Genomic DNA, 22,179 nt, shown 5'->3' on the forward strand with positions numbered 1-22,179 from the left:
AAGGAAGCCATCTTTTCAATTCCAACAGCACGTGTTACTGAGGACAGCACCCAGGACAAACACAGCTGCAGCTGGTGCCCCAGGTCTGCAGAAGGGTCCACGAGGGGCCAGCAAGTGAGTCAGAGACTCACCTCTTTCCCACCTTTGGCAACACCACGAACTGTGTGCTCGTCGACAAAGCCAGCTTTGACGTTAAAGTACTTGACTTTTCTGAAAGATAAAGATTAGGTTTTCAAACATTTCCTCTGCAAATTAAACCTCACCAACTGGATCAAACAGGGAGCAAGGGTAAAAGGGAGCTCCAGCCTCCAGCAGGGCCTAGTGCTATGGCTCAGGCGGGGCCAGTGGCCACCACACTGAGAAGCATGGAGGGGATGTGGGGGCACTCGCCTGTCCCCCAGGGATCCCAGGGACATGTTAACCACAGGTGTCCAAGCAGGGACAGAGGCCAACTCAGCACAGTCCTGACAGGCCACGTACAGCCCTGGTGTGCAGCGAGGGGTGGCCGGACCTCTCTTGGGGACAGTCGTCATCACCTAGACATGTTCCAGCAGGGAGCTGTGGCACCCACCAGCTGGCATGACGTTCTGCCTTCAGGGGTGCGGTGACACCAAGAGAATGGGCATGACAAGGCTGGCGAAACGGTGGCTGGGTGCATGGTGCACAAGAACCAATGACCTACGCTGCTTTTTTTTTTTTTTTTTGAGACAAGAGTCTCACTCTGTCACCCAGGCTGGAGTGCAGTGGCATGATTTCGGCTCACTGCAACCTCTCTACCTCCCAGGTTCAAACATTCTCTTGCCCCAGTTCTTGCCTCAGACTCCCAAGAAGCTGGGATTACAGCTTGCACCACTATTCCAGCTAATGTTTATATTTTTAGAAGAGACAGGGTTTCGCCATGTTGGCCAGGCTGGTCTTGAACTCCTGACCTCAGGTGATCCACCCACCTCAGCCTCCCAAAGTGCTAGGATTACAGGTATGAGCCATCACACCCCGTCCTTATTTTTTTTAGAAACAGGGCCTTGCTCTCTGTCACCCAGGCTGGGGTGCAGTGGCACGATCATAGCTCACTGCAGCCTCCTCTCAAGTAACTGGAACTCCAGGCATGGGCAACCACACCTGGCTAGTTCGTTTTATTTTTGTAGGGATGGGGGTCCCACTATGTTGCTCAGGCTGGTCTCCAACTCCTGGGCTCAAGTGGTCCTCCCACTTCAGCCTCCCAAAGTGCTGGGATTACCGGCATGAGCCACCGCACCCGGCCAACACCACCTAATGACAGAAAGGCCGTGCTGCAGCAAGGGTTCTGGGAAGGCTCCCCCGCTGCTTGAGGCTGCCTTCTCCCCACCCACAAGCCTGCGCCGTCTAAGCCGTGTGAAGCTCTTGCAGCAAGAACCCTTCAATCACAGGGCTGGCTTCCTCGACGGCCAGGAAGTGGCTCCGGGACACAGCCGCACGATGCTCATGGCAGCACTTTACAGAAGAGTGAAAAAGCAGAAAGAGCCAAAGTGCGCCCCGGCCTCCTTATACAGGCGGCTCTGGGGCAGGCAGTAGGCTGGGTCTGTTTGGTGCCTGCCCAGTAGCTGCATAGGGCAGGGAGGAAAGAGGGCAAAGCCTGCTGCCCCCAAGAAACTGTACCGGGTGATACAGATCCCCACAGAGAAACGCAGAAACTCCACAACACAATGTGGCTTAGCTCCCTGGATAGGGGGAGAGCTCGTGAGGCCCAGGTAAAGGGCAAGCAGTTGGCTTCCTGGCTCTGCTTTCCTGGATTTAATGGACACAAAACTGCTCCCTGCTGTGAAGCCCCAAGAAGATCCCCCTGGAGCCAGGCAAATGGTGCACGAGAAGAGCCATCAGACCTCTGCAGGACCAGTGTCCCCTCCACGGCCCATGGGGCACAGGCAGGGCCACAGCCCTGGGAGAAAGCCTGGGCCTGAGGCAGTGCTAGATTCAGGCACCTGCTATGCTGGCAGCTGAGCCCCAGGAGGAGGCTGCAGTCCGTGGGAGCATTGGCCTCTGCACTGGGGATCCCCCAGGAGCTGACAGGAATGATGACCAGATAAGGACATTTGCTCCAGTAGAAAGCACCAGGGCCCTGCAGCCATACCCAAGGAGTGGAGCTGTGTAGTAAGAGGGGGTTCACGGGGTGGAGGCTCACTACTGGGATGGCCCTCACCACTTATCAGCCCCAGGCTCAGCCATGTCCATGCTCTCTGGCCTGAGGCCTTCCAGCCCCAAGTGCCTCCTCCCTATGCAGCCCTGGGCTCCAGCCATTCTGCCAGTGTGGCCTCACTCATTCCTTGGCACCTCCAGGCTCTGCTCAGCAGCAGAAGGCAGACTCCCCTTCCCCTGCAGTCACTCCCACCCACTCCTTGTCCTCATCTCCACCCACGAGCAGGGACCTGAACCCCCAGAGCCTGCCAGGGCGTGCTCTGCACAGTCAGTAAGTGTGTGTCCAGGCACAAAACGCCCAAGAAAATGCCCAGAGGGCAGCCCACTCCCCGAGGGAGCTTCAGTACCTGTCGTGCAGCTGGACACGGTGGCCCCAGTTCAAGGATTTCACATGATTTTGAACAGCTTCTGCCATCTTCCTCCTGTGAACATACAAAACAAAATATAAAAGCACAACACAGGTGTTAGCTGCAGAGTCTCACCATGGACGATTAGATTCAGATGTACAGGTGGGCGCAGGGGTTCATGCCTGTAATCCAAGCACTTTGGAGGCCACGGCGGGCAGATCGCCTGAGGTCTGGAGTTCAAGACCAGCCTGACCAACATGGTGAAATCTCATCTTTACAAAAAACAAAAGAAAACAAAAAAAGATTCAGATGTACATTAATAGAAGTATCAAAAAACAAGAGTGCTTTTAAAGGTGGCAAAACATGACATCCATCCCTAAGAGCCACCACCTGTCCCGGGCTTGGGGCTGTGGACTTTTGGACTCACAGAAAACAGGGGCTGTGACCCACAGCTATCCAGATGCAGCTGCTCTGTGCCCCAAAGGCTATCCCCTGCAAGCAGTGGCCTACCTGAGCTACTGTGGGTGTCTGTGTGCTGGGCCACATGGTCCCCTTCCCAAAAGAACCCAGCCGAAGCGGCCTCCCACCCTGCACTCCTGGCCTTGGAGATGAACTGTTCTTGGTGGGGCTGCGCTGTGCATGGCAGCAGCATCCCTGGGCTCCCCTGAGGAGGGGAGCAAACCCTTCCCCAGTGACAACCACAACTGTCTCCAGACATTCCCAGATGTCAGAGGCAGAGGGCACGGAGTCACCCCTGGCTAAGAAATCCATCCTACAGCACACTCCCTGTGAAGGTTCACAGAAGATAAGCCTCCTCTTCCTCCTCCACCCAAGAGTAGCAGAAAAGCACCCAAATGCCACGGCACCGGGTCCTTACCAGTCATGCGGCACGGGCTGGGCCACCTCCCAGCCGTAATGGGGGGCGTCTCGGATCAGGTCCCCCAGCAGCGCCGCCTGGTGCATCAGCTTCTTGGGAATGCAGCCGACGTTGACGCAGGTGCCGCCGAGGCCCCACCGGGTGCCTGAGACACCCGGGAGAAGAGCACATTTGAATTTACGTTCAGGTGACTACTGGAGACTTCCCTGTTCTTCTAGGGCGTTTGGAATTCCTTGAAGTTGTTCTGTAACTCTTAACAGGGCCAGCTGACATGCCATACGAATTTTAATGAAAAATAAAAATAGGCCAGGTGCGGTGGCTCACACCTGTAATCCCAGCACTTTGGGAGGCCGAGGCGGGCGGATCACCTGAGGTCAGGAGTTTGAGACCAGCCTGGTCAACGTGGCAGAAACCACGTCTCTACTAACAATACAAAAATTTAGCCAGGAGTGGTGGCATACACCTGTAGTTCCAGCTACTCAGGAGGCTGAGGCACAAGAACTGCTTCAACTCGGGTGGCAGAGGTTGGCAGTGAGCCGAGATCATGCCACTGCACCCCAGCCTAGGCAACAGAGCGAGACTGTTTCAATTTTTTAAAAAATTTAGTTCTCACCTCTGTCATCTAACCTGGAGTGCAGTGGTGCAATCATAGCTCACTGCAGCCTCAAACTCCTGGGCTCAAGTGATCAAGGTCTGCCTTGGCTTCCAAAGTGCTGTGAGTACAGGTGTGGGCCACTGTACCTGGCCAGAGTTGTTTTTGAGAATGGTGAAGAACTTTAAAGTAATGATGTATGAAACAGGACACTGTCCAGGGACCATGGATAGCAGGGCTGAGGGACTCTGGCGTCAGCTGCCCTCTGTACAGGAACCAGGCCCACCTCCCCACTCCTTCCCCAGGACATCCGGCTCCCATAGGTGCTGCCTACCTCGGGGAGAAGGTTCCACATAGTCTACCACGGCCACCTTCCTTCCCAGCTGGGCAGCTGAAAGGATAAGGAGAGCAGCAGGTGAGCACGGAGGAGCCAGCTCAGGACCCGATGAGAACAGGTGCTCCTCGGGGCCTGTGAGGTCCGCAAGAGCACGGGCAGGGCCTGGGCCTGCGGCTGCCCACAGAGGCTAAGTGGTGCGATGCTGGGGCCCCTGATCTGCCTCGGCGCTCCGGCCGGCTGACCTGTGCCACCTGCTGGCTCTGCACTGAGTCTCTCAGCCTCCTGCTGCCACTGCCCACCCAGGTGCGCTGCCCACAGGCAGGAACCCTCAGACCTCTCTGGGCCTGCAGCCTTTGGACCACCCACCCCTCACGCTGCTGGCATCTGCAGTGCCACACAAGTCCAGTGCCCACCCAAGCATCCCTGGGTGGCATTCCCCAGGTAGCCACCCCACTGAGAATGGCTCCTGACTCAGAGGTTCTCCCTTGCCCCCTTCCCAGCCCAGCCCTAGATGGGTACTGGCTGCCTCACCCTCAGGACCAGGACACCAAAGCTCAGAAGTAACACAGCAGCCCCAGGGTGGGCCAGCCCCAGAGTGTGAGCCAAGACCTGACTCCAAACCACACTTCCTGCTGCGGAGCCACCCAGCTACCCTACTGGCCATCAGTGGAGCCACCCAGGGCCACCAGTTCTGAGGCCAACTCAGAAACCATTAGCCAAGACCGGGCATGGGGGCTCACACCTGTTATCCCAGCATTTTGGGAGGCCGAGGCAGCTGTATCACCTGTGGTCAGGAGTTCGAGACCAGCCTGGCCAACATGGTAAAACCCATCTCCACTAAAAACAAACACGGTATATATGTACCTTCGCGACAATCCTGCAGGATACAGGATGTGCACATGTACCCCAGAGCCAAAGTACAATAAAAAAATAAAAATTAAAAAAGTAGCTGGGGCCGGGCGCGGTGGTTCACGCCTGCAATCCCAGCACTTTGGGAGGCCGAGGCGGGTGGATCACGAGGTCAAGAGATCGAGACCATCCTGGTCAACATGGTGAAACCCCGTCTCTACTAAAAATACAAAAAATCAGCTGGGCATGGTGGCACGTGCCTGTAATCCCAGCTACTCAGGAGGCTGAGGCAGGAGAATCGTTTGAGCCCAGGAGGCAGAGGTTGCAGTCAACCAAGATCGCGTCACCCCACTCCAGCCTGGGCGACAGAGCAAGACTCCATCTCAAAAAAGAAAAAAAAAAAATTAGCCAGGGCTAATTTCAAGCTTCCCTTCGGCTGGGCTTGGGCACTACATTGGCAAACTTCAGGCCCTGGATTCAACTGACCCCAGGGTATGTGTAAATCTCATGAACCCTAAAATGCCACGGAATGTGTTCGATTCATGGCTATCATAAAGTAAGATTAGAACAAAGTTTTGTAAGAGTTCATTTTAAAAATCCATTTTGCTCACTGAAGGAATACTGGGATTCCCCGGCTCAATTTAAAAGCTCAGGCCTTGGCCTTCAAAAACCTAATGTCGTCCAGACGCGGTGGCTCACGTCTGTAACCCCAGCACTTTGGGAGGCCCAGGCAGGCAGATCACCTGAGGTCAGTTCAAGACCAGCCTGGCCAACACGGTGAAACCCTGTCTCTACTAAAAACACAAAAATTAGCAGGGCATGGTGGCTCCTATAATCCCAGCTACTCAGGGGGTTGAGGCAGAGAAATTGCTTGAACCCAGGAGGCGGAGGTTGCAGTGAGCGAGATAGCGCCACTATGCTCCAGCCTGAGTGACAGAGCAAGACTGCATCCCAAAAAAAAAAAACAACAAGCCCATGTCCACAAGGTGCAGGAGCTCACATCTGGTATCTCAATGCTTTGGGAGGCCAAGGGAAACAGGTGTCTTGAGCCCAGGAGTTCGAGACCAGCCTGGGCCACACAGCAAAACCCCGTCTCTACAAAAAATACAAAAATTAGCTGGGTGTGGTGGTGTGCACCTGTGGTCCCAGCTGCTCAGGAGGCTAAGGTGGGAGGATGGCTTGAGCTTGGGAGGTGGAGGCTGCAGTGAGTCGAGATTGTGCCACTGCACTCCAGCCTGGGTGACAGAGCAAGACAGCATCTCAAAAAAAACAAAAAGCCAGCGTCCAACTCCCACACCTGACCATGATGGAGCAGCAGTGCCCAGATTTACCCTCCCCTGAGGCAACCCAAAACCCAGGTCAAATGCAGGAAACAACAGGCTTTGAGGTACTGGACATCAGGAAACAAAGGACCCGAGAGAAGGGAAACAAACACGGTGGGCCCTGGGGAGTCTCCAGGACCCAGTGCTGCAGGCCGGGGGAGGCTGGGGAGAGGCCAGCGCAGGAGAGGACTGAGAGCCTGGGGAGACTGAGGCAGCCAGAGGTCACGCAGAGAAGACGGGGAGGGGCCGCTGCCCAGAGGCTCTGGGAGACCTGATTGGCGCATGTGTCTTGGGAAGCTACCGAGAGCAGGGACAGAACGACCTGGAAGGGCTGGAGGGCGCAGTGCCCACACAGGGCAGGGGACACTGCCTGCTCCCAGAAGCCAGACTGGGAAAAGCATATTATTCCTGGGGCATTGGGTCATGCCTCAGTAGTTGAGAATAATTAGCCCTGGACTGGGCACTGCTCCAAACACACCTAAGAAATCTTTTGCAGAAAACCCAAAGGGGTCAAACTGACTCTTAATAACTTAACTGCATCCCAGAACAGAGCTCAATATTTCTAGAAATACAAAAATCTCCAGAACCCAGCAAGGTGAATTCAAGCGTCTGCCATTCAACCAAAAATTACCAGTCACACAAAGAAGCAGGAAAATAAACCTACATAGGGGGGAAAAAGTCAAGTCAATGGAGATGGACTAGGAAGTAACACAGACGCCAGAATCAGCAGAAAAGATCAATAAAACAGGCATTCGAACTAGTCCATATTTTGTTCTTTTTATTTCCTTGGTTAGATGCCTCAGTTCTGTGCCCTATCTCCACCTTACCACATACGATAAACTATCTGCTCAAGTGTCTGTCTCGGTAACGAAACTAAACAACTCCGTGAGTCAGGGGCTTTTGACCTGGTTTGTTTGTTGTTCTGGGTCCTGGCCCAGAGCTTGGACAACATTAAGTATTCAGATGGTTTGCTGAAGAAATTAACTTGTGAAAAACAAACCTTCCTCACAGAACACTGTTCCTTCTTCATTGTTCTAGATCCCAGACCTTTGGGTCACTTTTTCCCCGACTACTCGCTACCGAAAGTTCTCTCTCCTTCCTTCGACTTCAGGGTGGTTGTATAAACCTCTGATGCATCCCAGCTTGCACCGTATGGTAGCTACTTCTCAGTCTCCCAGACTGAAGAGCACGGGCACAATCTCGGCTCACTGCAACCTCTGTTCCAGGTTTCAAGCAATTCTCTTGCCTCAGCCTCCAAAGTAGCTGGGATCACAGGCATGCACCACCATGCTAGGCTAATTTTTTTGTATTTTTAGTAGAGATGGGTTTCACCATGTTGGCCATGCTGGTCTCAAACTCCTGACCGCAGGTGATCCACCCGCCTTGGCCTCCCAAAGTGCTGGGATTACAGGTGTGAGCCACCGCGCCCGGCTGGGAAGGATCTTATATGCAATGTGTTCTACCTACTCACCTTAGGTCTGAGTCTCCATAACATCCTCACCAAGTGCTCACCTAGGCCTGGTACCTTTGTCTGGGAATGTACTGCCTTCCCAAGTGGCCATTTAATTGTGGGAACTCTCCCAGTACAAAATGCTTCCTCATATTCATTGGAAATGTTTTCCTGTAACTCTTAACTATCTCCACCCCCTCTCCCACATGCCCACCCACTCTTTAAAATTTAAAACAATTTATTTTTTTTCCTTCCCCTTAAATTTCTCATTTTAATTCCTTCAGTGATGAGTTTCCAGGATAGGTCCCTTCAACTAGGACAGTTTAGGTCACTTCTCTCCAGATGACCCACCTTCTCCAGACCTCTGTCTAGAAGGGACTGCGACGCTCCCAGTAGGAAGTCTAAGGCCTTAGAAATAGCTCGCAACTTGTCCTGGCTCTGGGTTATCTCAACCTTGAACTCGGTCGCATCAAACTTCTGACTTATAGAAGTTAACACAGCAGGCCGGGTGCAATGGCTCATGTCTATAATCCCAGCACTTTGGGAGGCCAAGGCAGGCAGATCACCTGAGGTCAGGAGTTCGAGACCAGCGTGATCAACATGGTAAAAGCTTGTGTCTACTAAAAATACAAAATTAGCCAGGTGTGGTGGCAGGTGCCTGTCATCTCAGCTACTCCAGAGGCTGAGGCAGAAGAATTGCTTGAACCCAGGAGGCAGAGGTTGCAGTGAGCCAAGATCGCGCCAGTATGCTCTGGCCTGGAGACAGAGCAAGATTCCGTCTCAGAAAAAAAAAAAAAAAAAAAAAAAGGGCCGGGCACAGTGGCTCAAGCCTGTAACCCCAGCACTTTGGGAGGCCGAGGCGGGCGGATCACGAGGTCCAGAGTTCAAGACCAGACTGGCCAACATGGTGAAATCCCGTCTCTACTAAAAAATACAAAAATTAGCTGGGCATGGTGGCTCGTGCCTGTAATCCCAGCTACTTGGGAGGCTGAGGTAGGAGAATTGCTTGAACTGGGACCGGGAGGCAGAGGTTGCAGTGAACCGAGATGGCACTACTGCACTCCAGCCTGGGCTACAGAGCGAGACTCCATCTCAAAAAAAAAAAAAAAAAGATGGCAAAAAAAAGCTGAAAGAATTCATTACCACAAGAGTCATATTACAAGAACTGCTAAAGAACATCCTTAAGGCAGAAGAAAATTACCAGATCCTCACAAAGGAATGAAGAGCACAGAAATACATGGGAGAGTATGTGAGATTTTCTCCCACTACTTCAGCATATCTTAAACAAAAACAGCAATGATGTGCTGTGGATTTATAACATGTAACAGTAAAACGCATAATAACACAAAATGAAGGTTTAAAGGGTAAAATAAAAGTATGCTCTTTTAAGAGTAGATTGACAAAGTTAAGGTACATGCCATAAACCCTAAGGCAACTCAGAATAAATCAAAGACCTAACTGTAAGAGCTTGAACTATAAAAACTCTTAGGAAAAAACAGGCATAAATCTTTGTGACCTTGGATTAGGCAATAGTTTCTTAGATATGATACCAAAATCATAAGCAACAAAGGAAAAAAAAAAAGATAAATTGGACTTCATCAAAATTTAAAACTTTTGTGGCACAAAGGTCACCATCAAAAAAGTGAAAAGAGGCCAGGCACGGTGGCTCACATCTAAATACGAACACTTTGGGAGGCGGAGGCGGGCAGATCACCTGAGGTCAGGAGTTCGAGACCAGCCTGACCAACATAGTGTAACCCCGTCTCTACTAAAAGTACAAAAATCAATCAAGTGTGCTGGCCCGTGCCTTTGGTCCCAGCTACTTGGGAGGCTGAGGCAGAAGAAGTGCTTGAGCCTGGGAGGCAGAGGTGGAGGCTGCACCACTGCACTCCAGCCAGGGTGACAGAGCGAGACTCTGTCTCAAAAAACAAAACAACAGCCGGGCGCGGTGGCTCAAGCCTGTAATCCCAGCACTTTGGGAGGCCGAGGCGGGTGGATTACGAGGTCAAGAGATCGAGACCATCCTGGTCAACATGGTGAAACCCCGTCTCTACTAAAAATACAAAACATTAGCTGGGCATGGTGGTGCGTGCCTGTAATCCCAGCTACTCAGGAGGCTGGGGCAGGAGAATTGCCTGAACCCAGGAGGCGGAGGTTGCGGTGAGCCGAGATCGCTCCATTGCACTCCAGCCTGGGTAACAAGAGCAAAACTCCGTCCCCCCTCCAAAAAAAAAAAAAACAACAGGTCGGGCATGGTGGCTCATGCCTGCAATCCCAACACTTTAGGAGGCCCAGGCGGGTGGATCACTTGAAGTCAGGAGTTGGAGAACAGCCTAGTCAACATGGAGAAACCCCATCTGTACTAAAAATACAAAACTTAGCTGGGCGTGGTGGCACGCGCCTGTAATCCCAGCAATTTAGGAGGTTGAGGCCCAAGAATGGCTGGAACCCGGGAGGGGGAGGCTGCAATGAGCTGAGATCATGCCACTGCACTCCAGCCTGGGCGACACAGTGAGACTCTGTCTCAGAAAAAAAAAAAAAAAGGTGGCTGATGCCTGTAATCCCAACACTTTGGGAGGCCAAAGTGGGTGGATCACTGGAGGTCAGGAGTTGGAGACCAGCCTGGCCAATATGGTAAAACCCCCTCTCTACTAAAAATACAAAAAATTAGCTGGGCGTGGTGGCACACACCTATAATTCCAGCTACTCAGGAGGCAGAAGTGGGAGAACTGCTTGAGCCAGAGAGGCAGAGGTTGCAGGGAGCGGAGCTTGCGCCATTGCACTCCAGCCTAGGTGACAGACTAAGACCCTGTCTGTCTCAAAAAACAAAACAAAAAAAAGGCTGAAATGTCCAGAACAGACACATCCATAGATATAGGAAGTAAATTAGCGGTTTGTCAGGGGCTGGGGAGAGCGGGGAACGGAGAGTCACTGCTAATGGGTACAGGGTATTTTGGAGAGAGACTAAAATGTTCTAAACTTGACTGTGGTAGTGGCTGCACAATTTTGTGACTATATTAAAAAGCGTTGAATAATGCATTTTTTTAAAATGATGGGGTTTCACCATGATGGCCAGGCTGATCTTGAACTCCTGACTTCAGGTGATCCACCCACCTCAGCCTCCCAAAGTGCTAGGATTACAGGTGTGAGCCACCGTGCCCGGCCGAATAATGCATTTTAAATAAGTGATTTACAGCTGACCCTTGGGTAACTGTGTAGGTCCACTCATACATGGAGCTTTTTTCAATAAATATAATCCCTTGACCGGGCACAATGGCTCACCTGTAATCCCAACAGTTTGGGAGGCCCAGGCAAGTAGATCACCTGAGGTCACGAGTTTGAGACCAGCCTGGCCAATATGGTGAAACCCTGTCTCTACTAAAAATACAAAAATTAGCCAGGCATGGTGGCATGCACCTGTAATCCCAGCGACTCGGGAGGCTGAAACAGGGGAATTACTTGAACCCCAGAGGTGAAGGTTGCATGCAGTGAGCCAAGATCTTGCCACTGCAATTGCACTCCAGCCTGCGTGACAAGAGCAAAAGTCCATCTCAAAAAATATACATATAATCCCTCCACATTAGCAGATTCCAAATCCGCAGCCAAATGCACATTGAAAATACAGTATTCGGCTAGGCATGGTGGTTCACGCCTATAATTTGGCACTTTGGGAGGCTGAGGCAGGTGGATCGCTTGAGCTTAGGAATTCAAGACCAGCCTGGGCAACATGGAAAAACCCCATCTCTACCAAAAAATATAAACATTAGTTGGGCATAGTGGCGCCTGTGGTCCCAGTCACTCAGGAGGCTGAAGTGGGAAAATCGCTTAAACCGAGGAGGTAGAGGTTGCAATGAGCCAAGGTCATGCCACTGCACTCCACCATGGGCAACAGAGCCAGATCTTGTCTCAAAAAACAAAAGCCAGGGTGGTGGCTCTTACCTGTAATTCCAGTACTTTGTGAGGCCAAGGTGGGAGGATCACCAGAGGCCAGGAGTTTGAGACCAGCCTGGTCCAACATGGTGATACCCCATTTCTAATTTTTGTAAACACCAAAATTAGCCAGGCGTGGTGGCGTGTGCCTATGATCCCAGCTACTTGGGAGGCCGAGGCAGGAGATTTACTTGAATCCAGGAGCTAGAGGTTGCAGTGACCCAAGATTGCGCCACTGCACTCCAGCCTGGGTGACAAAGCAAGACTCTATCTCCCCCCAAAAAAACAGGGCTGGGCTCGGTGGTTCACGCCTGTAATCCCAGCACTTTGGGAGGCTGAGGTGGTTGGATCACATGAGGTCAGGCGTTTGAGATCAACGTGACCACCATGGTAAAAACCCCGTCTCTACTAAAAACACAAAAAAAGTAACCAGGCTTGGTGGCGGGCACCTGTAATTCCAGCTCCTTGGGAGGCTAAGGTGGGAGAATTGCTTAAACCCGGGAGGCAGAGGTTGCAGTGAGCCAAGATCACACCACTTGCACTCCAGCCTAGGAGGCAGAGCAAGACTCTGTCTCCAATAAAAAGCCAACGAAAAAGGAGGCCATAGGGTGGGCCCTGATCCAGAAGGACAGGTGTTAAGTAGAGATTAGGACACAGACATGCACAGAGGGATGACGAGGGCCATCTGCAGCCCAAGGGAGAGGCCTCAGAAGAAACCAGCCCTGCCCACACCTTGATGCCTTCCAGCCTCCAGAACTGAGAGACAATAAGCATGTGTTTCTTCAGCCGCCCAGTCTGTTACAGTCTGTTTGTTACGGCAGCCCCGGCAGACTAACAGGGTGGAGGACACACTCACCATCATGACTGTGGTACCGGCTGCAGGGACACATGCACATGTTAAGAATGATCAGGCTGCCCATGTGAATGTGTACAGTTATCTCAACAAAGCTGCAAAACCATGTCATCGTCCGCAGGGAAATGCCACTCTCACGAAAGGCGAAGACATACCCAGGCGCTGCCCATATTCTGGATTAAAGGGGACTCAGGTCTCTGCAGCTACAGCATGGGAGTGAATTCACTGCCCAGGCGCCTGGTCTGCTGTAAAGAACAGCACCAGGCCTTGTCGCCGCCTATGCCATCCGTTTCTGGGAGTGGCTCTCAGGGTCCAGTATGGTGCTGATCCCCAATCAGCCAGGAGACTTCTCAGGTTCCTACCCACTCCCCAGCCCCCCGGAGCAAGAGTAGTGGATTTCCTTTACACCATCTGTGCTTCTAAAGCCCAATACTGTACATCAGAGAAGCGCAGCTTCAGGTCCAAAGTGCGCGGTTAATGCCTTCTCATTTCAGCCTCACCTCCCTCTCGTCCCCTCTCCTCTCCATTCACCACATCTGTCCCCTTATCATGTTTAGACATTGCCAGAGCAGACCAGGAACTCCTATACAGGGCAGAGTCCAGCAAAGTGCTGGTGGCCTGTGCACCCTGCGGGTTAGTAGAGGACTGCAAGGTGTCATCTCTGTATACCTCTGGGTGCAGCCCGTTTGCCCAACATCTTTACTGAATGCTCGCTGGGTGCCAGGCCAAGTATAAGACTCAGCCAGCAGAACTGACCGTGAGCCCTGGTGGAAGCTTCACCGTGGCCACTGGGTGCAGTAGACAGGTGGAGCATGGCAGGGAACAGACTACAGCCCAGAGGCCACTGAGGTGACCCCAGCAGGGAGGCAGCACATTCTGCTCATGGATGCTTTCTGGACAGCACCACCCTCGCTGGAGGCCCTAAAAGCTTTGAGGCCTTGCCACAAAGGATACAGAATTCATACCTTCCTTGGCACAAGCCAGGCCGCCAGATCCCCCGCCAATCACCAGGAGATCGTAGTCCCGCTGACCTGCTGAGGGAAGGAATGAGAGGTGAGAAGAAATGCAGCCAGCACGGGTCTGGGGCACACACCCAGAAGGGCCCCCACAATTTCCAACAGGCTAAAAGCTCTCTGGTTAAACATGGTACGGGATCTATTTTATCCAGGATGGGAGACTCCATTCTGTGACAGTCAGGGATGACAAGGCACCACGCATCAGAGCAGAAAGAGTGACTCCATACACACCGTCTGTGCAAATCCAGAGATCAAGCCATATGGGGGCGAGGTTGGTCATGGGTGCGTGTGATCATCTTTGCAAACCATGCTGCATACACACACCAGGTCAACTGCTCTGAACTCAAACTTTACCCAGTGTTCTGATGGAGACACAGAGCTATTTTCTTTTTTATTCTGTTTATTTTTGAGACAGGGTCTCACTCTGTCACCCAGAAGATTATAGTCCCACCGCCCTGCTGGGGGGAGCAACGAAAGGTGAGAAGGAACATGGTCAGTACAGGGCTGGGACACAGACCTGGAAGGGCCCCCATGACAGGAGCACAGTGGGGCAGTCACAGCTCACTGCAGCCTCTACCTCCTGGGCTTAAGTGATCCTCTAGCCTCAGCCTCCAGAATAGCTGGGACTATAGGCACAGACCACCATGTCCAGCTAATTTTTTTGTTTTGTTTTGTAGAAACGGGGTCTGGCTATGTTGCCCAGGCTGGTCTCAAACACCTAGCCTTAAGCAATCCTCTCACCTCAGCCTCCCAAGGTCCTGGGACTACAAGCGTGAGCCACCAAGATGGCCTAAAACATTTTGGAGTCCACACGCCTTTCAGTTGTGAAGTCTGTCCTCCATCACAAGTGAGCAAGAATAAAAGCACAAACAGCCCCTGTCGCTCACAGCTGGCCCGTCCACACAGCCAGGGTCTCTGTGCACCTGGCCGCAGTGACCCAGGAAGGAAGCCACCTGGGCACAGGGACAGCTGCCTGGGCTCAGGTTTTATTCCTGGAATTCCTTTCAGGCTGGCTGTGGTGTCACCTGGCCTCAGTCGTCCATGGTGGCTCACTGCACATAGGGCCACTCTCAGCCTTTTTAGCCTGCAAAAGCTGTCATCTGTGTCTACTCTGGAAGCTACTGACGAGACAGGCAAGCAAGGGGCTGCCAAAAACGGGAGGGATAGCGAAGAAGGGAGTGGAGGGAGGAAGTAGACGGGAAGCACACTGAACTGGGCCTGAGGGCCGGGACACCCACAACAAGCACCAGCCCACTCCCTGGTGAAGGAAGGAGGGAATAATTGAAAGGCATCGGTCTGTTGGGGTGAGCGCAGGGTGGGGACTGATGACAGGAGTCTGGGGTATAAAACAAGTAGTGCTCTCAGCCCGTCTGCAGATACCAGCCTGCCAGATGAGAAGCAGCACCCTGCCAGGGCATCTGGAGCTGGTCACTGCTTCAGACGAGGCCAAGAGGTTCCATGATCAGAGCAGGGTCTGTCATCCAAGGCCGGGCAGCCTGCCCAGCACCAGCATCAGAGCTCAGCATGTGTCATGAGAAGGCTGAGTCTATCTTTGCAGCCACCTCCGCCTTCCTAAGCAGGCAAGGCTGCAGAGAATATACCTGGAGTGCCATGTCCCTCTGCACCCCCACTCTGCCGATGCCCCACAGACAGGGGTCTAGAACCTGCACTCCTAAAGGAGACAAGAGCTGGAACCGAGACGAGCCCTGGCTCGCAGCTGAGAAAGCCTGAGAAGCTGCATCCAGGCACTCAGGCCATGGCCTCACGCCAGCCTGCCCCATACCCAGACACTCCCACGGTTTCGCCTGGCAGCCAGCATCTGACTGCTCGGTCCCAGCAGCCAGTCTAAAGCACACTCAATTCCTAATTCAACTCAAGAGCTCTGGAAAGGCCTAAACTGCTGTAAATTATTCTGGTGGCTTTAACATAAGTCTAGAGCACCAAGGACTGCTGATCAGGGAGAAGCTGCCACCAGGTCCCCCGGGGAACATGCACCTGCTGATGGAGGAGCATCTCTCTCCTCCTGCTGTCTGGTGGCTGGAGGCTTTGCCCAGAAAGGCCCTACCTCCCGTGGCAGGCGCCTGTTCTTGCTGCCATACAGGGCCCTCGCTGGGTCGTCCTGCCCTGCAGCCTGGCACTGTGCCCCATCTGCTGTTGGGGAGGATGAGCAGCTGTGTGGATGTGCTTATCTCAGGTGGCTTGCTCTCCCCCTGTGCACACCCAGGAGCCCTCTCGGGCTGATAAACACTGGCATAGGGGAGTCATTTGCAAGTGTAGCAAATCTGTCTTTAAGCACTTGGGAGGGCTGGGTAGCCTGATGGGGAGGAAGGACCCCAAAGTACCTCAAAGGTGGGTAGGGCAGATGCTGCTCTGTGGGAGGAAGGGCTGGGCGGCAGGCATTACCGGGCGGCAGGCATTACCTGGGGACACACTTGTGCGCTCCAGTGCCCTGGGAAACCTCATAACCTTGCCCCTCACCCACTTTGGCCAGGTATACCCTCTCTGCCTGCAGGGCTTGGCCCCAGAAAGTGTCTGCCTCGCCTCGCCTGCTGACATACTGTCCATTAATTTTCTGCTCTGGGCTGGGCATGGTAGTTCACACCTATAATCCCAACACTTTGGGAGGCCAAGGCAGGCAGATTACAAGGTCAAGAGATCGAGACCATCCTGGCTAACATGGTGAAGCCCCATCTCTACTAAAAATGCAAAAATTAGCTGGGTGTGGTAGTGCGCACACCTGTAGTCCCAGCTACTTGGGAGGCTGAGGCCGGAGAATTGCTTGAACCTGGGAGGCAGAGGTTGCAGCCCTCCCTCCCGAGTCCACTGCTGGCCAAGGGCCAGCCACCCTGTCTCCCACAGCCACCATCCCTGAGCTGAGATTGCGCCACTGCGCTCCAGCCTGGCAACAGAGCGAGACTCCATCTCTAATAATAATAACAATTATAATAATTTTCTGCTCCTCTTTGAACCCAGTGCCTGGTACAGGCCAGCAAAGAGCAGGAGCCCAGAGCTCACAGCAAGGCCCAAAAGAATGGAGCACTGTACCAGTGAAAGCAAGCAGAAGGCTCCCCAAAATGTGCACCCACAGGTGGGCTGGCCACCGTGTGTGCCACCTCAGGGGCCTTCCTGTGCGGCTGCTTTCGCTACCTTGAGCTCTTTCCTGGCAGCAAGGGTCACTCTGGCTCCTGTTCAGGGGCTACATCAGCCACCTCCTCCAAGCCTGGGACGGAGCAGGTCTTCCTGCACTAAAAGGAGAAACTGCAGGGCCTGTAGTCCCAGCTACCGGGGAGGCTGACGCTGGAGGGTGAGTTGAGCCCAGGAGTTCAAGGCCGCAGTGAGCTATGATAGCACCACAGCACTCCAGCCTGGGTGACAGAGTGAGACTGTCTTCAAACAAACAACAACAACAAAAACTGCACCCTGGGCCAGGCACAGTGGCTCACATCTGTAATCCCAGCACTTTGGGAGGCTGAGGCAGACAGATCATGAGGTCAGGAGTTCAAGACCAGCTTGGCCAACATAGTGAAACCCCATCTCTACTAAAAAAAATACAAAAAACTGTACTCCAAAGTCGCTGTAGTGGGTCAGCATCTTCTCTAGGCCAATCAGTTCCTCCTTGCCCCAGTGAGGGACAGGACCCTTAGGGTACCTCCTTGCCCAGCTAAAATCCAAATGCTGTGGCCCAAGGCCATGGTTACTGGAAACCTGAAGGGCCCTGAGCTTGTGATCACAGGGGCAGCTCCTGTTTATGAGTCTTTTACGAGCACCAGGTGGAAGCATGGGTGGGTGCATTTAACCTGACACACGCAGCCAGGAAGCTTTGAAAGATGGAGTGCCCTGGCCGAGGGTCTCAGGGCTCAGAAAAGCCGTGAGGTGGTGACTGCCTCCCCGGACTCTGTTGGGTCACCCCCCATCCTGGAGATCCCCAAGACCTCCATAGCAACACCTCTACCCATTCACACATGCTGTCAGCCCTCCCTCCCGAGTCCACTGGGGGCCAAGGGCCAGCCACCCTGCCTCCCACAGTCGCCATCCCTGGGAAGGAGCCCTAACCCCATCCTTACACCCCTCTACACTCATCACCTGTGGGGAGAGCTGCTCGCTGTCACAGCTGTCCAGAGGGCAGGGTCGAAGGCCCTGCTGCATGGTCGGGGACCATGCTGTCGTGCATGGAATGAAACTGGCCACACATAACAGACATGGTGGCGCTTTGGCCGGCTCCAGGGGAATCTGTCCTACAGGATGAGGTTAGAACCCTCCTGAGTGATCAGGCACCCAGCCCCTGCTTCGAGTGCTCAATTATAATTATGGTCCTGATTTGGTCAACTGTTCCTCAGGGGCTCCAGGAGGATGAGTGTGTATCCTCCCCTTGCTCTGTGCAGCCTCTAGCCTCTAGACTCTAGGAGTCTGGGGACAAGGTAGGAGATGGGAGGTCTGGCCAGTGGAGTCGGTGCCTGGTGACCTCAGGAGGTGGGACATCATCCTCTTCAGGACTGTAGTTGTTACTGGGGCGCCAGCCATGGGAGACCAAAGGTGCAGCCAGCACAGCAGGACCTTAGACAAGGCACCCAGCCTCAGTTTCCCCATCTAGGAAGGGGGCTGCCTGTGGGCTAGAAGCAGCCCGGACTCCTGCGCAAGACTAGATCATGGATACCCCCGCGTGGCCACCCCCACGGGGACACCCTGGCCCCCGCCGCACGGACACCCCCACGAGAGCACGCCCACGGGGCACCCCCGCCCCAGCCGCGCGGACATCCTCACGAGGGCACCTCCAGGCGGACACCCAGGCTCTGGGCGCGCGGACACCCCCACGAGGACGCCCCGGCCCCAACCTACCTACGGCACCCTGCGCCGCGCCCCGCACCCCGCCCGCCACGGCCGGCGTCCGCCACCGGAAGCGCCCTCCCAGTCCCCGCAGCGCCGCCGCCATCGCCGCCATCGTCGCGGGGCCTCCCGGGCGGCTGGGGCTGCCCGCCGCGCTGCCTGCGCCCGCCGGGGCGGGTCCTGTCCCAGCGCGCGCCGCCGCAGCAGAGGTGAGCGCGCCGGCCGGACGGGGGCCGCACTGGGGCCGGGCGGGGGCCGGGCGGGGGCCGGGCGGGGGCCGCACTGGGACCGCACTGGGGCGGTGGCCGGGCGGGGGCCGGACCGGGGCCGGGTTGGGGCGGGGACCTTCGGACCTAGGGCGGGACCTCGGGATAGGTTGTGGGAATTCCGACCCACGCGAAGGGATCTGACTTTGGGCGGGGTTCCTCGGCCCCGGGGGGGAGGGATCTGACTTGGGGTGGGGAGCCCTGGATGGGGAGTGAAGAATTCGGACCTCGGTGAAGGGAGCCGACTTCTGGTCGGGGGGGTGGTCTCCGAACCCGGGTCGAGGAGCTATGGATCGGGGTGGGGAATTTGGACCTTGGTTGGGCATCTTTGGACCGGGGCGGGATCCACAGACTCCTTGTGGGAGTCTGAGGCTGAAGACCTGTGCTAAGGTGAGAGGCTCCAGATAGGGGTGGGAGATCCCGCTTCAAGACTGGGTTGGGGGTCCAGACCAGGAGGATAAGCCTGTCCCTGGAGTAGGGCTTGACCTGATGAGGGTGTGGCGGAGTCACAGGGGAGGGCCCCACTTGGTCTTGGGCTGAGATCAGACTCTCAGAGCTGGAGAGTTGCAGGGGGCCTGGTGGAGGGTCTCTGGAGCCCCCGATTCAGAGGGTCTTGGTGACCTCTCTAACAGGCTTCCTGTTGGAGGCCTCGGAGTACCGCAGGCCTTCCACTGCAAGAGAGTGGCCGCTCCGCCAGGAAGGGGCCCAGGACTCCCCGGGGGTGAGGGGGTGGTGCTGTGTGGTGTGCAGGACCACGTGGGAATGTTAGAGAAAGGGGAAGTCCCTCCAGGCCTGCCCTGCTAACAGACCTGCTTTTTGGATTTTTCCAGCCAGGGATTTTTGTGTCCTGTTGCTTTTAATTGTTTAAAGTGACCCTCCAAGCTGGAGGGTCCATAGGAGCTGCCCTGCAGGACCCAGTGAGACACTAGTTAATACAGGAAAAACAGATTTTTACTTAGTAACAACTGACAACTTGAGAAAAAGCTGGCTCCATGTCGACCCGCCTGGAGTTTAAAGGGAGAGTGAGGGAGTGGGAAGGGATGGGGACTCTGTAGAGTGAGGGAAGTCGAAAATCACCAAAACCAGGAAGGGAGGGTTGGCCCTTGTGAAATCAGCTGATCTGGGTTTGCCCTTGGGGCTTACTGAAGTCAGGCCCCCAACCTCCCACAGAGACTGGGAGACCGGGACCTCATCCTCAGGCATTGGCCAGAATTCACAGGAAATTCTTGTGGCAGCCTTGAGTTTCTCAGGCAGGCACGTTAAAGGGCACTATGATCGTTCTAAGAATGTGGCCTTGAGCATTTAGGAGCTGTGTTAGTGTTTGTTCCAGCCTGGCTAGGCCAGGGCGAGGCCCAGTGGAGGAGGAGGCTCCCGGGAGCCTGGCTGGAGCATGGGGAGGGAGAGTTTGTCAGCAGCCCTCCTGTGCAAGAAGGGCAGAGACATGCTTCTTTGCTCTCAGCAGTTACCCATCCATTTTCTGTTCAGTGCTGTGTTCATAAGGTGCTAGCGGGACCATCTCTCGACACTTGGTAGCAAAGGATTTTTGCTGGATGATGCAGTCAAGCATTTAATGAGGAAACAAAAATAGGCCGGGCATGGTGACTCGTATCTGTAATGCCAGCATTTCTGGAGGCTGGGGAGGATCACTTGAGACCAGGAGTTTGAAACCCACCTGGGTAACATAGTGAGATCCCCATCTCTACAAAAAATTTAAAAATTAGCCGGGCATGGTGGTATGCGCCTGTAGTTCCAGCCACTCGGGGAGGCTGAGGTGAGAGAATCCTTTGAGCCTGGGCGGTGGAGGCTGCCATGAGCCGTGATCATGCTTCTGTACTCCAGCCTGAGCAACAGAGAGAGACCCTATATTAAAACGACGAAAAAAAACAAGCAAGCAAAACAAAGATGTGTGGTTGGAGCTGTTGATAAATCCAGTTTTTGAGCCTAGAGGGCGGCAGTTGAGATTTCTGGCCGTTGGGCCCTAACAAGGAAAGCAGGAGCACTCATGGATTTCCTGGTGTGTGGTGTGAAGTTTGCGGTGATGGCGCAGGCACTGGTATCCCAGGGGTGGTTACTTCCTGGAGAGAGCAAGGGGCATGCAGGAGCTGGAGGGGGTGCTTCCTGGGTGGCCTGTGTAGCTGCCTTGCTGCGGAATATGTTGTGGTGCTGAGTTCTTTCAAGATTATATCAAACTTTCTGGCTTCAGTCTGCAGGGCTTTCCTTCAGATCCTGGGGGCAAAGGGCAGCTACAAGACCACCTAAGTCCCAATGGGGATTTGGGTTCTTGGTGACACCAAGTCAGGGAGGACACAAATTGGAAATGTCAGTCTGGAGAGAATAGTAGCCAGAAGAAAAGTAGAGGGGAGGATTTGGTAAGGGCTGGGGTGTAGGAAGGCAGTGACAGTCCAAGTAACAGGCAGATCATAAAACTCAAAGACGGCCAGGCGTGGTGACTCACGCCTGTAATCCAAGCACTTTGGAGGCCAAGGCGGGCGAATCACCTGAGGTCGGAAGTTCAAGACCAGCCTAACCAACATGGTGAAACCCCGTCTTTAAATAAAATAAAATAAATAAAAACCTCAAAGACAGGCCAGGCCCAGTGGCTCATACCTGTAATCCCAGCACTTTGGGAGACCAAGGTGGGTGGATCACCTGAGTCCAAGAGTTCGAGACCAGCTTGGCCACCATGGCAATACCCTGTCTCTACTAAAAATACAAACAATTTGCTGGGCATGGTGTCTCTATTAAAAATACAAAAAATATAGCCGGGCGCCTATAATCCCAGGTACTTAGAAGGCTGAGGCAGGAGAATCGCTTGAACCCAGGAGGCGGAGGTTGCAGTAAGCTAAGATCGCCCCACTGCACTCCAGCCTGGGCAACAAGAGCAAAACTCCATCTCAAAAAAAAAATTTTTTTTTAAATATACCTTGGCCGGGCGCAGTGGCTCACACCTGTAATCACAGCACTTTGGAAGGCCAAGGCAGTCAGATCCGAGGTCAAGAAATTGAGACCATCCTGGCCAACATGGTGAAATCCTGTCTCCATTTAAAAAATAAATTAAGGCCGGGCGCGGTGGCTCAAGCCTGTAATCCCAGCACTTTGGGAGGCCGAGGCGGGTGGATCACAAGGTCAAGAGATCGAGACCATCCTGGTCAACATGGTGAAACCCCGTCTCTACTAAAAATACAAAACATTAGCTGGGCATGGTGGTGCGTGCCTGTAATCCCAGTTACTAAGGAGGCCGAGGCAGGAGAATTGCCTGAACCCAGGAGGCGGAGGTTGCCGTGAGCCGAGATTGCGCCATTGCACTCCAGCCTGGGTAACAAGAGCGAAACTCCGTCTCAAAA

The 22,179-nt window shown here is 54.0% G+C and overlaps 2 protein-coding genes across 4 annotated transcripts in view; one reads left to right on the forward strand and one right to left on the reverse strand.

The window, feature by feature from the left end:
• The window catches only part of TXNRD2 (thioredoxin reductase 2), a 57,192-nt gene extending 38,391 nt beyond the window's left edge, over nucleotides 1–18,801 (reverse strand). The window contains exons 1-6 of one of the 3 annotated variants that reach the window (XM_032269747.1): nucleotides 18,582–18,801; nucleotides 13,695–13,763; nucleotides 4,323–4,379; nucleotides 3,397–3,541; nucleotides 2,520–2,594; nucleotides 132–210 (exon numbers count right to left, since the gene is read on the reverse strand). In XM_032269747.1, coding sequence (XP_032125638.1) covers nucleotides 132–210; nucleotides 2,520–2,594; nucleotides 3,397–3,541; nucleotides 4,323–4,379; nucleotides 13,695–13,763; nucleotides 18,582–18,684 — 528 coding nt within the window. In that variant the 5' untranslated portion in view covers nucleotides 18,685–18,801. The remainder of the gene's footprint in view (nucleotides 1–131; nucleotides 211–2,519; nucleotides 2,595–3,396; nucleotides 3,542–4,322; nucleotides 4,380–13,694; nucleotides 13,764–18,581) is intronic. The other 2 variants (XM_032269748.1, XM_032269749.1) reach the window with 2 other exon arrangements.
• COMT (catechol-O-methyltransferase) overlaps nucleotides 18,661–22,179 on the forward strand; it is a 29,935-nt gene continuing 26,416 nt past the window's right edge. Inside the window, exon 1 of the mRNA XM_032269751.1 lies at nucleotides 18,661–18,778. The gene's annotated coding sequence lies outside the window, so the exon portion shown is untranslated. The remainder of the gene's footprint in view (nucleotides 18,779–22,179) is intronic.

Source organism: Sapajus apella, unplaced genomic scaffold (genome assembly GCF_009761245.1).
Source record: "Sapajus apella isolate SASKATOON/1434 unplaced genomic scaffold, GSC_monkey_1.0 scaffold198, whole genome shotgun sequence".
In the NCBI taxonomy this organism is placed as follows: Eukaryota; Metazoa; Chordata; class Mammalia; order Primates; family Cebidae; genus Sapajus; species Sapajus apella.